This window comes from Falco rusticolus, chromosome 6 (assembly GCF_015220075.1).
Source record: "Falco rusticolus isolate bFalRus1 chromosome 6, bFalRus1.pri, whole genome shotgun sequence".
In the NCBI taxonomy this organism is placed as follows: Eukaryota; Metazoa; Chordata; class Aves; order Falconiformes; family Falconidae; genus Falco; species Falco rusticolus.
The window spans coordinates 90,728,689-90,746,977 of NC_051192.1; the positions used below are offsets into that span (position 1 = coordinate 90,728,689).

General features: G+C 44.1%; 1 protein-coding gene across 2 annotated transcripts in view; it reads right to left on the reverse strand.

Annotated features, from left to right (window-relative positions):
* Positions 1-3,955: 3,955 nt before the first annotated feature.
* The window catches only part of FAXC (failed axon connections homolog, metaxin like GST domain containing), a 29,708-nt gene continuing 15,374 nt past the window's right edge, over positions 3,956-18,289 (reverse strand). For both annotated transcript variants that reach the window (XM_037392084.1, XM_037392085.1), the window contains 2 exons: positions 13,201-13,317; positions 3,956-11,676 (listed from right to left, as the gene is read on the reverse strand). In XM_037392084.1, coding sequence (XP_037247981.1) covers positions 11,393-11,676; positions 13,201-13,317 — 401 coding nt within the window. In that variant the 3' untranslated portion in view covers positions 3,956-11,392. The remainder of the gene's footprint in view (positions 11,677-13,200; positions 13,318-18,289) is intronic.

Consider the following 18,289-nt stretch of genomic DNA (forward strand, 5'->3'; position numbering starts at 1 on the left):
TATCATCCTCAAACTTTTACAACCCCTTGGCATTCTGCAGGATTTTGGTAGCTGGTTATGAGCTACAATGAAATCCAGGCACTTCCCAACTCATATTTGTTAGGATGCGTACATTAAAGTAAATGTAGTCTTTTGAATTATTTTAATGGGAATAGCAGGGCTGGCATTGGCTTTCAGAGGATAGCTGGGAGAATATTTACTCTTCAGATGGCACTAAGCCTGAGAAGGCAGAATAGCCACAGTCCTAATTTTAAAAGGTGTAACAGTACTTTACACCTGAAATATTAAAGTTTTCTGGAGCTGTAAGAGGAAAAGCATGAACTGTTCACAATTTGCACAACTCAGGAGAAAGGAGGCACAAATTTCACCCCTTGCTTTTTCAGGAATAAAAGATGCACACATTTGGGAGCCAACTGCTTGTTTTTCCATCAGCAAACCTTTGCATTTTCCCTTTCTGAATCACTGTGTGACAACGAATCACTGTGTGACAATGAATCATTGATTACCTTCAGTGGTGGCACCAAACAACAGGGCTGGGTGCAGAGAAAGGCTGCGGTAGGGAGAACCTTTCCTATGCTCAGCCCCAGGCCTCCCAAGCAACAGCAAGCACGTCGCTCCACCTCCGAGCACTTTGGATCCTCCTGGCAGTAATCGCCTTTCCCTGCTCCGCTGCCTATTTCTGTGATGCTGTATTCACAAGTTAAAAAAGGTGTCGAGAAGCCATGCCAACAGGAGCCGTATTAGCATGTGGTGAAGCTTGCACTCTGAATAATTATGGTTTTCTTCCTCACAGAGAATCACTGTTTGTGAAATTACGGCAGTTTCTCTATGCATAGATGTAGTCAATGAATCAAAGCTTCTTATTAGATAATAATTGTGCCTCAGGTGGCTCCCAAACAAACGCTGCCTTCAAAATGATGGCCCAACCTGAAAGCCTTCACACCTGGGCAGAGAAAATTCAGCTGTCAGGTCTGTACACCCCCAGCCACGGCAGATTTGGCTGTGAAGGACAGAGAAAGGGCCTCTGTGTGGTGGCAGCCCATGCTTCCTCTCTCCAAATCTTATTATTTCGGTACCACATTTCTCCTTTAAATCATTTCCTGCCTACTTTGACTAACAAGGCTCTATTTTAAACCCTCAGCTTCCATCCTAGAGTAATCAGTACTTCTCCAAGACGCTCTAACCCACATAAAGTGCATCTGCTAAGAATATATTTGATGCCTATTGCTTGTTTATGTCTTTCCTTTCTTTGAGTCCATCCACTGGCTCTTCCTATATCAAATTCCAGTTTCTCGCACATAGTTTCAAGGCTTTTGACAACTATCTTTCTAGTCTTGTCTATTACAGCATCTCAACAGGGATGTTGTGAAAATAAATTTGTTAACATTTATGAAGCACCCAGAAACCATGGTAATGACTACCACAGAGAAGCTCACAAAGAAATTAATCATTTTTTTCCATTGTAGGGCTTAAATCCTGCACGGTAAATAAGGCTTGGGGGTCACACTTCATATGAAATCACCTCATCATTAATTCACCGGTCTCTACCCCCTGCACCAGGTGAAGCAGAGGTCTTCAGGGGGAAAAAAATAATAGTGAGAGAGCAAAAGAACTTAAATCTGCAACTCCATGCTTATGCAAAAAGAGGTGGCATTAAAACTGTATGGACAATTGAACTCTGGTGACTGGAGCGCTCAACATTACAATCTGAAGTTTCCTTGAACAACTTCTCCCACTTAAAATGGTACATCATTTCCCTCAAAACATATCAAAATAGAGGCGATGGCTGGGATTCCAGGTAAAGACACAGCTGTTATAGGACTCAGTTGGGGATTAAGAGATAATTTTGACCTCTGACTGTAGGGTACACTCCTGAGCTACACGTTCAGCTTCCACTGCCACCCAACGGAGATCTGGGCCATACAGTCAGCACAGTGGGAGCGGTTCAGCTCACCTGAGAGCAGACACTTCTGGCTGCACAGACCACCCAGAGCAGATTTTCATGGATTGCAACAACGCAGACACCTAGAGATGCCTAGCAAAGTCTTACTATAAAATCAAATGTATGTGGCCCAATCCAGAGCCAAATACCGAAACAACAGACTTTCTCTTCTCACTCTTGTTGCATCACTTTTTCCGAGATTGCAAACCTCACAGCAGGCAGTCTGAGCTCGCGAAGAAGACTGTGTGCAAGGACTCAAGCTGGACAGAACATTTAGGCCCTACCATAACATTGAATAATACTAATTACACCACCACCACCACTACTGTCTTTTTCTCTTTAAAGTGGTTATCCAGGGTGGGATTTGGTTGCCTGAAAACAGGTGTTTAGACATCATTTACGTGCCATTAAGATAGCCTGTCTGGCTTCCACCTGCCACTCCTGGTCTCAGGTCTCCCCTGGATCCTGCCAGCCAGCTCAGCACAGATGTTCCAGGTCTCCCAGGGTATCTCAGGATGTACTGGGCACCTACCTTGGACAACTGAACACCAGCCTCGCAACAGACATCAGCATGGGGACAGACCCGATAAAGAGACTTCTGATCAGCTGCCATTAACAATTTCACTGGAAAATGAGGAATATTAAGAGTCATAAAATGGTTTGCGTTTGAAGGGACCTTTAAAGGTCATCTAGTCCAACACCCCTGCAGTGAGCAGGGACAGTATTTCCCCACCATGATGCAGCCAACTACTAAACAGCTTTTCAGGGAAGTTGTTTGTGCAGTTCCATTAAGAGTGCTGTCCTGGGGCATTCTTGGACCACGTGCCTCCACCTCCCCAAGTGGAAAACACAGGCACCCTCACCTTTTCAGCAGTGCTCTCTGAAGTAAGGATCAGGCATACCACGACATACTATGATTGACCAAGCTCCTGCTGACAAGGGCAGAGTAAGCAGCTGCATGTGCCTGCATGGCTCAGAACCACCGGGTTACATCCAGAGTATTTCTCACATGCTGTAATTTAAAGTTTTTGGGACTGGGAGATAAAGAGAGTTTGTGTGTATTTCACCAAGACACAAGTTAACTGGAATCAACCTTAACAGGGCTCTCAGCTTGGGCTGCCAGCTCTCCTGAGCTCACAATATTTAATGTTTCACGTCCTGCATTTCAACCTTAGGTACACGTTTTTCTGACCTCTGCTTATTAACTACATTGACATTTCTAACCTTAATGGAGGAGAAAAAGTCTCTAAACATCAGCCTCACCAGCCATAAAACTGTAAAGCCATGAAAAGCTAAAAACCTATTCAGAATGGTACTACAGGGTTGGGCCCAACTGGACTCCCCCCTTTAATGTTCAGGTAGGTGAAGCGCATCTGCAACACCAATGTCATCACTTAAGAAGTGGGATTTGATGTCAAGCCTCTGTGAGGTCTAAAAGCACCTGTGTATAAGTCTTGCAACTTTATCACTTGCATACTGTTGCCCCATATTTCTTCCAGCAATGTCACATCTCCTGTCACACAGTCCTGGTGCCACACTCAGGGCAGCACACCAAGTCTGGTTAAGGACTTACACTTGCTGAAAAATTTCCAAAATATTACTGCACAACGAAACAATCCAGCACAGTGCTTTGGGCAAAGACTTTAAAGCTTATGCACTCCTGATGGAGTTCCCTTTTCAGGATTATTTATTTTCACACTGGTAGCAGTAGTCATGAAACCAAGAGAGAGAGGGGAGCAAAGAACCCTCTCATGCCCAAGTTTAACTGCAGTCCTTCATCTTGTGCTGGCTCCCGAAATCCTTCCTCCAGCATCAAGTGGAGAGCTCAGCAGTGACAGTGACCCCATCCAAATAATGCTAGTGGCTAAAGTATTTGCCTTGGAGATGAGCATTTAACTCGTTGGCCATTAAAAGTTTCATGCAACCCCCAGCTCTCATACTTAAGAGAACACCATTATAGTTCACAGCTCTACAGAAAGCACAGACATTCAGAATAAGGACATGAACCAGGAAGGTATTTTAGATCCGTTTGTTATAATTTACACACCAATGACATACAGCATAAAGACAAAATATACAGATTTTCATATATATACACACATGGATCAACACAGTGCACAATTCAAAGTTATGTTACAATTAAGTGTACAATTTTAAATATGGCTTTATAAACTAGTAGTAATAACAGTGCTAAAATAATGTATGTCTCCTGTAAGTTCATAGACAAACAACATAATGCAGCTACAGCATTAGAGTCCTCATTTAGCAATGTGTTGCTTCATTTTGTTAGTTCAGCCTTGTACACTGCAACTACCTGGATATATCCCTCCCCCATATCCACCTGCATATACTTCATTCTTGCTGTACTGCACATCCCAACGATTAAAACTTTGGGACTACCATTCTTCAAGTATCCTGAAAAATAAAAACCTGTACATTCAACGAAAGATTCGTCATAAGAACAAACTAAGAAGTGAGGGGGAAACACACACGAACTAGTGCCCAGTGAGAACATCAACACGACCAGTGAAGCTTAAAAAAAAGCACTTTTGTTTAGAGAGCTTAAAAAAACAAACCACAGTCACATCTTGTTTGCCTTACTGCCCCAAATAAGGCAAATTTTTAGGTGAGGATAATTAGGCACAGAAGTAAGAGAGGTGGTAAATTCTGGGTCACTTGGAAGCTCGGTCAGAAACACCGGCCCCGCTGAAGCAAACTGCACTTCTGTCAGCAGCTTCAAAGGGGGCAGGATTTTATTTCTTCTGCAAAAGTTGAATGCCTTTTGGAAGCACATGCTCCGCTTCAGCTTTAGTTTGTTGAGCTGAATGTGAAAATCATTACATGAAATCCTACAATCCTTTTTATGCACAAGTCAGGCTAGATGTTCATAACAATCTCCTCTGGCCTTAAAAATCTGGTAGTGTGGCAACCAGAATGCAGTATTAACAGTTTAGCACTGTAGTGACACACAATGTTTTCATTGACTGAGAATCCTGTGCTGTGTACCGACATCCCATTTCTTTTCCAAACTCCTCAGGGAGCTTCAGAAACCTCTGCTGGGAAATAGTTCACATTAGGGTACTTCCACAGGGAAGGAACGCAAAAGAAGCCCTCCCCAATGGCTATCAAAGAAAGGACTGCCCAAAACCAGAGACAGAGATGATTCATGTTGCAACACTTTTCTCCACTAAGGCAAAGCTGTGAAGACTAGCTTAACTGGCTTAAAAATTAAATCCCCCCTCCCGCCCAGCAACCCACACAGTACAGGGGCACACATCCCTCCACAGTGCACCAGCTAAACAAGACAGCCCATGTTCACCAGTAAGCTCAAAGCTGTGCTCACTGCAGTGCTCTGTAACGGGGTCTTGCCCTTCGTCACCGGGATGCAGCCAATGCTGCAGCACAGGCACGGGACGACAGCATGCCGACAGCCTCACCAGAGCCACAGCTACCAAAATGAGTCCCTGCGCTGGTCTACCTAGCACTAACAAACACCCGAAGCCTAGCATAGCATACAGGAGCATCTGTAGCACTGATCAACTGCTGAAAACCACTGCAGTCATTCAAAGGTACCTCTAATCCTCTTGGTCCACAGCATTAAACACCATGACCTGGGCACTCCTCCAGATCACAGCCACTGACACATATGGGCATGACACACCTATGCTATGTATATCCATTTCCATATGCCAGCTACTGGGCCATCCAATGTAATTCTGCATTTGGACAGCATAATTTGCTTTATTTCGATCACGTGCCTAGTTCATAATTTTGCAGTATCTGGGGATGGTGGAGGTTAGGCTAAATAGCTACTTGTCAGAAAACAGATTCAAATCCTTATTCAAACATCTAAGGACAAGACCCACTTGAATTCATCCCCTGCCACAGAAACTTCACTTGGTGAGCTGCCCTGCATAAATCTGCACATAACACACTTTTCCAGCAGGCAATATTTTGTAAGGCTTAGCATCTGACAGATACAGCCCTTTCAATGAAAACAGTATGAAACTGTCATGACTACTTGAGCAGACATCACTGACAAAAGGAAATTTGCGCCTGAACTGTTGCTGCAGAAATATTTCAGGCAATATTTTTTCAAAGAGAATACAGATCTGGAGGGACATTGCCAAGGTTTTATTAAAGATCAAAATGTGTGACTTGCAGTGCTATAATTGGATGGAAACAGTCCTCCAGATCTGAAACATCAGGTTTGGTTTGGTTTTTAAATCAAGCACCACATTTGTAGGATTTCTGTAGGACCTATACATCCCAGCGTCTGTTTTCCCCACTTGGTAACAGTGAGCTCTGCTGACAAGAGCCAGTGAGTCCGACAGGGGTAAACGAATCCCTTCTGACATGACAGAGTGTTATACAGTCAAACACTGCAATTCACATGAAAAAAGAACAGACTGCTTCAAATCTAACTCTACTGGAAATGCAGGGCTTGGTTTAAACTCCCATTTGCCAAACTAGGAGCAGACCAATTACCTACTCTCTTAAAGCAGCACTATGGAAACAAAGGCAATACTTGGCTTTTGGTGGTATTTAAGGTAAAGCAATCAGAGAAACTGTGCTGTCTCCTCACCAGGATGAGGGGCCATCCTCCAGCTCGTGAGCAGGACAGGGCTCCCGCCCAGCAGCTGGAACAGCAGCATTAGCCAGGCCACAGGTTCAGGTTCAGCCCAAGTCCTCCTGCAGCAACCCACCACCTGGCACCCTCCCCACATCCCACCCTCTCCTCTCCCACCCACTGCCTCCTCCCCTGACCATCCAAGGGCCCCTGCACTATTTTGGGAGGGGTCAGACAGTGTGAAGGAGCCCAAGCTAGCTTTCCTCCCACCAGGACCACATACCGCTGCCTACCCAAAACCAGCCCAGGACTGTGGCTGGGACCACAACCACATTTATTTGCCACAGACAGCCGTGATACTCTCAGAGACCTCATGGACATCTGACTTGTGAGAAGAGTCCCTGAACCTTTCCTAACATCACCCTGCAGTGAGTGCCTGGCCACAGCAGCAGGACTCCCAGCTTGGGAAAAGCTTTACGTGGTCTGTGTCACCTCAGAGATGACATCATGGCATCCATCGCCCTCTCACTTGAAGATGCCATCCCAGCTCACCCACTGGGCAGTCAGCACCCTGCAGCTGTCCCAGGTTTCATGGCTGCAGGGACACCTGACATCCCTGACCCCGATCAGCAGCATGGTCAGGACCTCTGGCATCCCTACAACAGATTTGCTTGCAATTTTGATCAGTGAGGGAGAAAAAAAACCCAAAACAAACAAACAAAAAAACCCAACACAAACACAAAACCACTAAACAAAAAAAAAAAAAAAAAGGGGGGGGGGGGGAATAAAGATGCTTTCCAACTATTTTTAGATCTGCATAGCCCCTCAGCACCAGGATGAAATACCAAGATGACTGAAGGAGGAAAATAAAAAAGCCCCCAAACACACTGCAGTACTTAAGAAAACGTTGCTCTTTCAGCAGAATTTTGGAAAGTTAAAAACATCTGTTCTTTGGGTTTTTTTGAAGAAAACTCATCTTCTCTTTCCCCATGCAAACGAAAATGAACTTACACTCTTCACCTTTTCATAGATGCTTACAAAAAAAACCAACACACAACTTTTTTTAACATATTCCGCCCCCTCCTGCCCCTTCCCGCCACCTCCCTGGAACACTTTACCAAGACCAGCTTCCAAAAGAAAAAAGCTTGGAGTAAATCCTTTTAAAGAGATCTAACAGTCAGTATTTGTTTCTGGAAGGAATAAATAAATGCAAGTATTTCCTACCAAACCTGAACAAAATACTACACCTAGAAACTCCTGAAGAGATGTCATTTCCTAATTTCACCTCTAGTTTGAAACACAGCCAAAGCTAAACACACAGACTTTATCAAGAGTAGCTGTCACGAGGAGAAAGCCAACCAACTTCTCCTCTAAAGTAACCTGAGTAGTCCCTCAGAAAGCGAAGGCATGTGACAAGTTGCAAAGTAAGTTCACCTCACCGATTAACACCCTGAAAAACTCAACCAACAGAAAAAAGCCACTTTGCCTTCTGCAACCCCTTCCGATCTGCTCTTCACCCTACCCAGGGGTGAAGCCCGTTACTTGGCTGGTCAGGGTGAGATTAAGCCTCTGCTGCAATTTGCCAGTTACATGAAACAAAAGCAAAAAATGGCAGGGGCGAACATAGCCACGGCCCAGCAAAGCACCTACATCCTCAGCACGGCTCCCCATGCCGCTGTGTGGCAACACTGGCTCTACCCACCATGCCAGCAGCTCCCCGTGCTGGCAGACAAAGGAGGCTGTGGTGTGACACCAGCTGTGCACCGTGGTGGCGTTTCCCGTCTCTGCACCCACCGCTGGCTGTGTGCGGCCACACAAAATCCAGATCCAGCTGCATGCACATGGGAGGGTAAAATGACATTGCTGACTTCTGGTTAACCTGTGTTTCAGGATGCTGCAAGGGACACTGCCACAGAGAGATCTGTCAGCCCACCAAAATTACAAAGGTGATACTATCCACTGAACTCAGGCTGGTCTTCTAATAACTGTGACTCACAGCTGGGACTCGTCAGCTGCAAGCACACCCTCCCAATGCTGAAAAGATGGAGAAAGCACAGCCTTCAAACACACATGGGCAAATGCAAGAGAACATTTCCATCAGAATTTCAAACACACAAACATTTTTAAAGAGGAGCTTTTTGACATGGATGCCTTCTATCCAGAATACCAATACCTACATTTTTGCAGGTATACTCTGCCCTGACTTGGCTATGAAGCTTCACAGGCATTGCAGGCCATCACCTCTGTGCTTTCAAGCCCAAGAATTTATCTTCTTGTGCCCTATTCCTGTGCTTAGTTTCCCGAGAAGGTTCCAAGTAACTGGATTGTATCCTCCTCCTTCTTCGTTTTGGTTCACTTTGCAAGTGACACTTGCTGACAACAGGAGACACCACTGGCTAGGACGTGACTCCATGGACATGCCCAAGGAACTGAGGAAGGTACAAATTCATACCTTTCTCAGACCACACCAAACTCATCAGCTCTAACTGTGGTGGCTCCTGTGCATGAACAGACCTGGGAACTCACGTGTGTTCCCCTGCTTTCAGAGCCACAGCTAGCTCCGTTTTTCCCCAGAGCAAGAAGTTTCCCCTGCAGGAGACACTCCATGATACAAAAAAGAGAGGTATTCTTTGAAAGCTGGAGTTGTTTCAAGCTCCAGACTACTACGACTACTAACAATTAACATCCTAAGGTAGCTGTCTGCCCTGTCTGCTCCCAGAACATACGGCACAAATAACACATTATAAAAATTCTGCTGAGGGATCCAGATTCATCTAACTGTAAATCACTGAGAAAGTCGTAATTAAAGTATTTTTAAATGGGCCACCACCAAAGTCTGCAGGCAAATACCTGATTTTATATGCATGTTTACAAATACCGCAGCTATCTGTATGTTCCACGTGCTTTATCTCTGCTTAAAACCATTAGTCATGGCCAAGCAACCCTGATGTAAATGCTTACCTTCAAATTGGTAAGTAAAACCAATGGATTCATTCTCACCTCTAACCTGCATTTAGGGAGACAAAACCAAAGTATCTCAGCACCTGTGCAATCATTCTGGATTTAGCGTTCCAGATTCACAGATGTGCTACCAAAGTCTCCTTAAAAATCAGTTATTGTTTCAGCACCTGGAAATCCCCACAGACAGCAGTGCTGGCACCGCTGTCCTAGCTCAACTGCCTCCCACGCATCAGTTTTAGGGACTGTGTAAGCCAGCGCAGTGGCCAGCACCTAAGGAAGCACCTTCCTAGGCAGCTCTAAAACATTTGATTGCCTGGCCCAACATCTTCCATTTTCACAGCATCCCGTGCCTAAAAATACCCCAAATCACTTTGCAAGCTTCATGGGTTTGGCATGTCTGTTGGTAAAAAGCACAAAGCATCCACTGCTGAGATGCACTAGGGTTTTAGTAACAAATCACAATTCTTTAGCCTTGTCTAACAATAGCAGACAACAGCCAGGGGCATGAAGTAAAAACACAGTAATTCAAAAGCACAGAAGAATTTTGGCCAACACACATTCCAGATGAGTGTTTGGGTGGTTACACATTAAAACTGACATTTCCCTCCTGAATAAAAATATTCTGGAGTAGCAATTTCAACTTTCTTTTGAACGAAAAAGAACAAGAAACACTAAAAAGCTCCTTTCTGTAGGAGTATGTCTTCCTCCTGCCTTCCTTAACTATCTCTGGAAGAACTAGGAGCAGTTCTTTCCTACAGACACTGTAACATGCACCTAGAGTACAGGCAGCTATCAAATAAAATACTCCTGGAACTCCACCGAATCACAGAATCGTTTAGGTTGGCAAAGTCCTTTAAGATCATAGAGTCCAACCATTAACCTAACACTGTCAAGTCCACCACTAAACCATGTCCCCAAGTGTCATGTCTACACATCTTCTAAATAACTCCAGGGATGGTGACTCAACCACTTCCCTGGGCAGCCTGTTCAAATGCCTGACAATCCTTTTGGCAAAGAAGTTTTTCCTAATACCTATCTAAATCACCTCTGGCACAACTTGAGGCTTGTTATCACTTGCTACTTGGGAGAACAGACAAACACCCACCTCGCTACAACCTCCTTTCAGGTAGCTGTAGAGAGCAATAAAGGTTTCCCCCCTGAGCCTCCTTTTCCCCAGACTAAACCCCCCCCCAGTTCCCCCAGCTGCTTGTCATAGGACTTGTGCTTCAGATCCTTCACCAGCCTCATTATCCTTCTTTGGACACACTCCAGCACCTCAATGTCTTTCTTGTAGTGAGGGGCCCAAAACTGAACACAGAATTCAAGATGCGGCCTCACCAGTGCTCAGTACAGGTGAATGATCACTTCCCTAGTGCTGCTGGCCACACTGTTTCGGATACAAGCCAGGATGCTGTTGGTGGCCACCTGGGCACACCACTGGCTCATGTTCAGCCAGCTGTCAACCAAGACCCTCAGGTCCTTTTCAATAACAGCATCAATCATTTTCTTCGATGGGGGAATGGTGTGTCAGTCATCCCTCTTCCATATTTGTCCTCAGTCCATTCTTGTAAAGATAAGATATCAACACAAATGTTCCACTTCCCAGAGGTCTGTCCCACCTGGTTGTGGTATGTGGTTTCAAATGTGAACAAAAATGTAGACTGAAAGGTCCAGTCCTGTTGCCCTCTGGACCTTCCATTTGCCCGTGTGTGTTTTAAACAACTGTTTACCTTGGTTCCACCTGAACAGTTACACAAAATGAAATAAAGTTGAAATAGTCCAGGTAGCACGTGACAGCTGAGCCAAGCACAATGGTCTCTTCCAAAGTGGTATAAACCTCCTGCTGACCTGAAGGAGAAAATAAGTAAAACTGATCCCAAGAAACAGCTTCTCTGCAAAATGGGAGATGCTTGTACACATCACTTGCATTGTTCATGATCTCTGTACTCATCCATGTCCACATCTGAATCAAAGAGGGAGTGTCCAGTGTAATCTGTGTCAGGAGTTTGAGAAATACTGTTCCCTTCCTCATCAAATGTTTCTGTCCTTGAATAAAAACTGAAGTCCTGCAAAGGGGAGTAAGTCTTGCTTGCTTCACTGCTTTCCTCAGATTCATACAAAGTGTTATCATCATCATGGTGCCATTCTGGCCAAAATTTCCTCCTTATTCTTTCACAATACATAGCAAGGTTAATCAGTTCTCCTGCAACACAGCACAACAAGACTCCAGTAAATACATCCAGTCAACAATGCTTTAACTCACCTTCTAATGCAGAAACTGTTTGGAAACAAATTGTGCAGGTTCTTGCCAAAAAGGTTTCAAAATTCCAAGATCCCATCAATCCTTTTAGCAGCGGTTTGTATTTTAAGTTACATGAAAGTTACTTATTAACAATATACATACAAGGATTACACTGCAATGAGCATCAAAGTACACAGCAAAATAACTATCCCAAATTCAACCTCTACAGAAATAAAACAAGACACTAATACTGTAATGTTTCACAGTAGAATTCTTGATGATATTGCAGAAACCTGGTTTCTAAAGACAAAATTTGATCCTATAGATACACTGATTTTGGGGTTTCCACCACCAGATGGCAGCGTTGCCTGCAAGATAAATTCCTATTTTTGAATTTATATGCTTACTGATCACCCCTGATGTTCCTAGCGTTAGTTTCTTATGTCTTATGTTTACACATATATGTATGCTTAGAGTGTGCTTAGAGAATAAATTACAGAAAACTTCAAAGAACAAAAAAACAAGATTATATGAAAGGCAACGTGTATGTGAAACCCATACTCACCATCACATGAGTAGGTGGACGGGTACAAAGAATCATCCATACTGCTTAGGTATTTGCATCATTACCACCTTTTCATTAGAGACAAACTTGTTCAACAAACCTAGTATTCCTTCTTGAAAGCCATGGATCCTTCAGGGTTTTATCTATGATTCCCCAGACATCAAGGGGAAGAACTATACAGACAATACTTACGTCCTCATCTCAAGTATTTTTTCCTCAGTTTTAATAATGAGCAAGTCTGTACCTCCTAACTGTTGCTTTAATAGCACTCCTGCAGAGCAGATCTACAAGACAGATTCATTCCTTTTACACCTATTTCACATCATTTTCCTCCTTAGCCCTTCCCATTTTTCATACTGCAGTTTTAATCTGAGAAGATACTTTCACATGTCTATACCACTCCCCCCCCTCCCCCCCAAAAAAAAAAAGTGTGTCAAGGGGACGAGTATGTTGGTTTCCAATTCATGCAAAAACACAGTGACTCCAAAGTCAGGATGGACTTCTTTGTTCCTTGCCCAGCATCTTCAACAACAACAAAGGCTCTAATTTCAGTACAACAATAGCACTTGCAGTTCTACCATCAACAAAACTACTCAGTTCAGCAGAATTTGGCTCACAGCCTGTGCTTCTGTCTTCCTTGTACTTTACCAAGCATTCATCCCTTAGAGGCATTCAGTCTTTGCTATGTTAAATAGGGAAAAGATCAAGTACAGGAACAGAAATAATTACAGTGTAGAACATTAAACAAACAAGAATTTTAAGAGAAAACATTACAGGATACAAATGCTACATCAAAGGCAAGAACAGCCTGCGATGCAGTTGAAGCAAATCAATCCAAATGTCCTTACAAAGTGCTCCAAGTTGAAACATGGCAAATACCACCAACAGTTTTTCATCAGAGGTCACTTAAGCTTTCTTACCTTTGATTAGTCTCTCTGGTCGAGTCCCTGGTAGTGTCCACATTGCCTGGGCCAGATGCCCAAATACAGTGGCATCAACAGTGGAAACTTTTGGTCCCATAATGTATTTCTTGTCACCTGTAAATACAACAGCAAATATTTCTCAACTGGATGTCACTTCTCCCCCCAGTTAACAAAAAAATTTCCCTGGTTACATCTTTAGCGTTTTTTTAAATTGAAATCACTGAGTTGAAAAGGTTCACTCATTCAAAGGCAGGGATTCAACTTTGAATAGGTTTCAAAAGCTGTTGCTTTTCACCTGTTCAGCAGGTGAAATCTCTTACTGTAGCTTCCTCTGTGCTCAGCAATTCTATAACTAGTTACAGAGCCACCACTGCCCAAGTAACATCCTCTGCTTGTCACAGCTGGCAGCACATACACATTGCACTACAACTTTCTGCATCTAGAATCCTCTCTGCAGCCAGCAGATGCCTGAAAGCATGATTTTCTCCCCTAGTGCAACCCTAAAATCATTCAACCACGGCTGAAAATCACGAATGCACTTGCTGAAAGGATCTGGGCAGCCGGTATCTCTTGTGCACGCAGATCCAGTTTCAGGTTACCCATCTGCTCACACCAAAAATAAAGTCATACCCAAAACCTTCCTCTCCCACCATTTGTTCAAGCTGAAACTGATGCAGCAGTCAAACTGGCAGTGACTGCTCAGAAATGACCTGCATCTCCAGGAGGAGGACAAAGACATAGGCAGGAGTGAACAGCTCTTCTCACACACCACCAGTGCAGTGCCCCCACCCCCAAACACTGGTTTCTACCTAACAGGGACCAAACAGAGGCACATCAGGCAGGCAAGTGAAACAGCAGCAGCTTGTGCCTGGTCCAGAGGTGGGACATGTCTGCTCCACACTGCTATTCTGCTTACCTCTCGGGGCACCTCAATGCCATGATGGTCTTAAGTGCCCACCACAGCACAAAGAGATGGACAACTACCTAAGACAGGGAAGAAAATCACATTTCAAAGCCACTGTTTGCAAAGAAACATCCAGTGTAAACTTGTTTCCTCAACACAGGCACAAAACCTGGAGCAAAGACTGGACATAGGGCACACAGATGAAACATGCAGTTATTGCAGAGATCAGGTTAGACGGTTGCACTGTCCATGCCTTGGCACAAAATGCTATAAAATCTTTTAAGTGTGGTACGTAACTGAATTCTCCAAATCCAGTTATCCCGTCTCCCTGGGACATTCTTCCCCTGCCCAATATAAGCTGCCTGTAATTCAGCAGGTTATTAAATGTTAAGGTTATTGACTGACTTTAGAAAAACTGTCCAGCAATAAAATGCATCAAATTCCAGAGTACAGTATAACATATGCTGTCATCCCCCTGTACAATAGTGTAGGAAAGCAGCGCTCAGGAATAACCAATAACAATAACCTCCACTAGCCTGTCAGATGTAATGTTAACATGGAGTTAACTCTCCCCAGCTCTTTCACAGTTGCATCAATCTACTGCTTGAAAACTATGTACAGGGTAAACGTTGTGTCTTTCCAGTATTTATGTGATGCCTAGAATTCATCAGTCTCAAACACAGCTCTAAAATTGGTCCCCAAACCACAGTTACATGCCAACACTAGGTACTTTGCGCTCTAAACTGGTCTGAGACTCGATCCGTAGCAATGACGTGCTGGGAAGTAATACTACCGCTCCCATCTTGCTACAACTAAGGCAGGCAGTGATTAAGGGCTGAACCATCCCACTCTTTTGCAAATATAATGGTTCCCCAGGCACAACACCCCACACCTTCACATGTGTGGAAACAAAGGGGATAGGAAAAAAGAACTGTGGTTCCATTAAATCGTAAATCTGGTTTTAGGTCACCCTGCACCACGTAACATGGCCTCCATGCACATTTCCTTCTACCAGTTCCAATCTGTTCCCAAAACTTCTAGTGCAACTTTTTTCCAGAAGACTTTCTGACAGACCAGGTATCTCTCAGTGTCTAGTTTCACGCCAGAATACACAGCACCTGGTAGCATCCAGGCTGCCGTTGAGCTCATCATCTCGAACACCTCTCTGCATCCCTTAGTTAATCCAACAGAAACACAATCATCTGGTCACACTGGACTTGGATCAAACTTATACTACCCAAGGAACAGAGAGGCACACAGCCCTGCTATTTACAAATGCATGCAACAGAGGATTCAAAAGCAGCTACTTCAGCACTGTGTCAAGAAACCCCAGCAAGATACCTGCACCCTTCCACAGCAGCGTATACAGCCCACAGAGGCTGCTGTGGGACATTTCAACACTAGAGGATCATGTTCAGGTTAGTCCCACCTCTGTGTTTCAGCTCTGAGCACCCCTGCCCTCCACAAAACATCAAATGCTTTTCAGAAGCTGGTTCAAGTTGCTGCTTGCCCTGCAACTCCCTACTCAAAATCCCCACTTACCCAAATGCCTGAGGCAGGCAGACAGCTGAGAGGGCACCAACAGATTTACGGGCACTGCTCACTCACTTGCATCTTTTAAGTAATTACCAAGCACATATTTTTATATACTGCTAGTTCATATGCCCAGTTCCCCCCACTTCCTTACACTACTACCAGGCATAGTAGCGAACTACTATAACACAAGAATATTATGTTTGTGGTTTAAAGACTGTACGACAGAGAGCAAGCTGATACCAATGGGGCAGGCTGATCCATCACAGGAGGGTTGGTTCCAATTTCCGTGTTTATAAGAGATCTGGAAGAGTCTGTTAGGGAAATAGGTACATGGGAGAAGGAAAAATGATTCTCAGAAATTAAAAAGAAAGAAAAAAAGCACCCATAATATGACTGGGAATATCAAAATGAGCATCACAAGACCTGGCAGCTGCCAAGTCATCATTCTGTGGAAGCAGCTCTTGGAATTTAAGTTATTCTTCCCATGTGAATGGTCTCTGTTAAAAAATGGGGAGCATTAATCTGATATGCATGATAACTGACAGTTACAGTTTGTTATGTGCAGTTATTCTGCATGACAGGCATCCTTTTGAAGCTCTTTAAGATTGCCCCCTAATTAGCAGCCAAAATCCCAACTACTTCCTCTTCTGGGAAAATATATATAGGCACATATACATGGAGGGGAATCTTGCAAAGATCTTTGGGCAGGCAGTAAGTTGACTTCTCCTTCGCCCTGTGAAATAGGCAAGCCCAGTCAGGCTGTAAGTCCTTGTCCCACTCCTTGTCCCCGTCTCAGGATACTACCTGGAGGCCACAGTTACTAGACTCAACCATAAAGAGCTGGCAGGCAAAAACCTGAGCATGCTGATGTTAATGAAAAATCAAGGCAATTACAGAAAAGTAGACAAAGGCACCAATAATTAAAAGGGCAAATACAATGATTCACTTAACAGCACACTGACTGATCTGACATCCTTTTCAGAGGGGAAGATGAAAAAAATACACAATACTCAGCTGGCAATATAGTAAAATAACAGGAATGCAGCAGATGCCCATCAAGGCTTTTTGAAGTACTCAAAACATTCTCATCAATAATCTGGAAGCAAAAATAAAACCTCTACTGATAAAATATGTATCATACAACTAAAAAAAAAAAAGTTGATATAGTGAAGAAAACATCTTATCCTTGAGGATTTCCAGAGATTTTCCCCACCAAAAACAACAGTAAGAGACTATGTAATTACACAATTTACCTGCACAAGGAGATGACCCAGGCTACCCAGGGACCGAGAAAGAACTAGGAGGAGCCTGCCTGCAGGCCTGGAATCAAAGTCTGATTTGCAACAGGCCAGATTTTTAATAGATTTTGATGGTGACTAACATCTGTCACCAATTACTAATGAAAGTGATGGCATTTCCACCTGCTGAAATCTCATCATTAAAACTGGATACCTTTTAGAAAGATACATACTTCAGCCAGAAAAAAAACCAAAGACACAGGCCTCAAGACAGCAACCAAGCAGTGCAATTCAGAGATCTGTCTAGATGATATAACAATCCCTTTGAACCTAAAACTTTACAAATCTGAGTGTCAGTATAGACTCCAGAGACAGAATAATGCAGACTTCAAATAAGCAAACCAAGAGACTTCCACAGATACTTGGGAACACGTTTCAGTTTTCTCTTCAAGACTACATCTACTCTCAGCAGACAGGGATAACTTTAGCATAGATACATCCACTGCTGCTCCATTCAGCCTGCCAGCATCGTCTAGCCAGAACTAGGGGGCTATGCTGAGCTCCCAAGTCATAGGTTAAACTTGCTCCAGGTCCTCTCCACCCCATTCCTCTCTGCAGCATACATGGAGCCATGCAGTGCCAACCTCAAAGCTATGGCAACAGCAGTCCCACAGCTGAAGGGCACCTTGAGCTGGCCACAGCTCTGCAGCAGATGTGCCCGGACCTCCTCTTATGAACTGAGCTGCTCCCTCCCTTCCTACCCCAGAAAGAAAAGGGACCTCTTAAGCTCCAAAACCAGGTTTTCTTTGAAGAGGCACTAGAATAGGCAACCTTTTTTTGTTAATATTTTGTTGACAAATAAAATGCAGCATGACAAAGTGTTGACAGAAGAGGAGTCGTCAGAAGAGCTCTTCTCCTTGCCTACTGTGCCTGTTCATCACATGTCTTTTTGCCACCTTGCTCTCAATCCAGCAACTTGGCAGGTTTGCTTCAGAACACAGTTACAGAAAACTCTACACAGCCCCATTCAGGTCTCCTGCAAGTATCTTCCTTTCCCAAACACCCTGGAAAAGCATCTCTCTTCCTTCCCCTTCTCAGCAAACACTCTGTTTCTGCATTCTGCTGGGCTCTCTTCACTTTGCTCCCTCCGTCCACTCCACACTTAACTATTTAGAGCATGTGCAGTATGTCCTCTGCCCAGAGCACAGGGCAGGGTGGCATCCCTCCTGCCCTCCACTCAGCTGCCTCTTCAAAGCAACCATAACGAGGAACAAAACAGCCACACAGGTAGCACCTCTCTTCATTCCTTGTACAAGAGCGACACAAGCTCAAGGGAAGCGACAAACTGCCCAAACCAATTCCTCAAAATGCAGATTTTACACAGAAGCACAATACAGTTAGCTCTCAG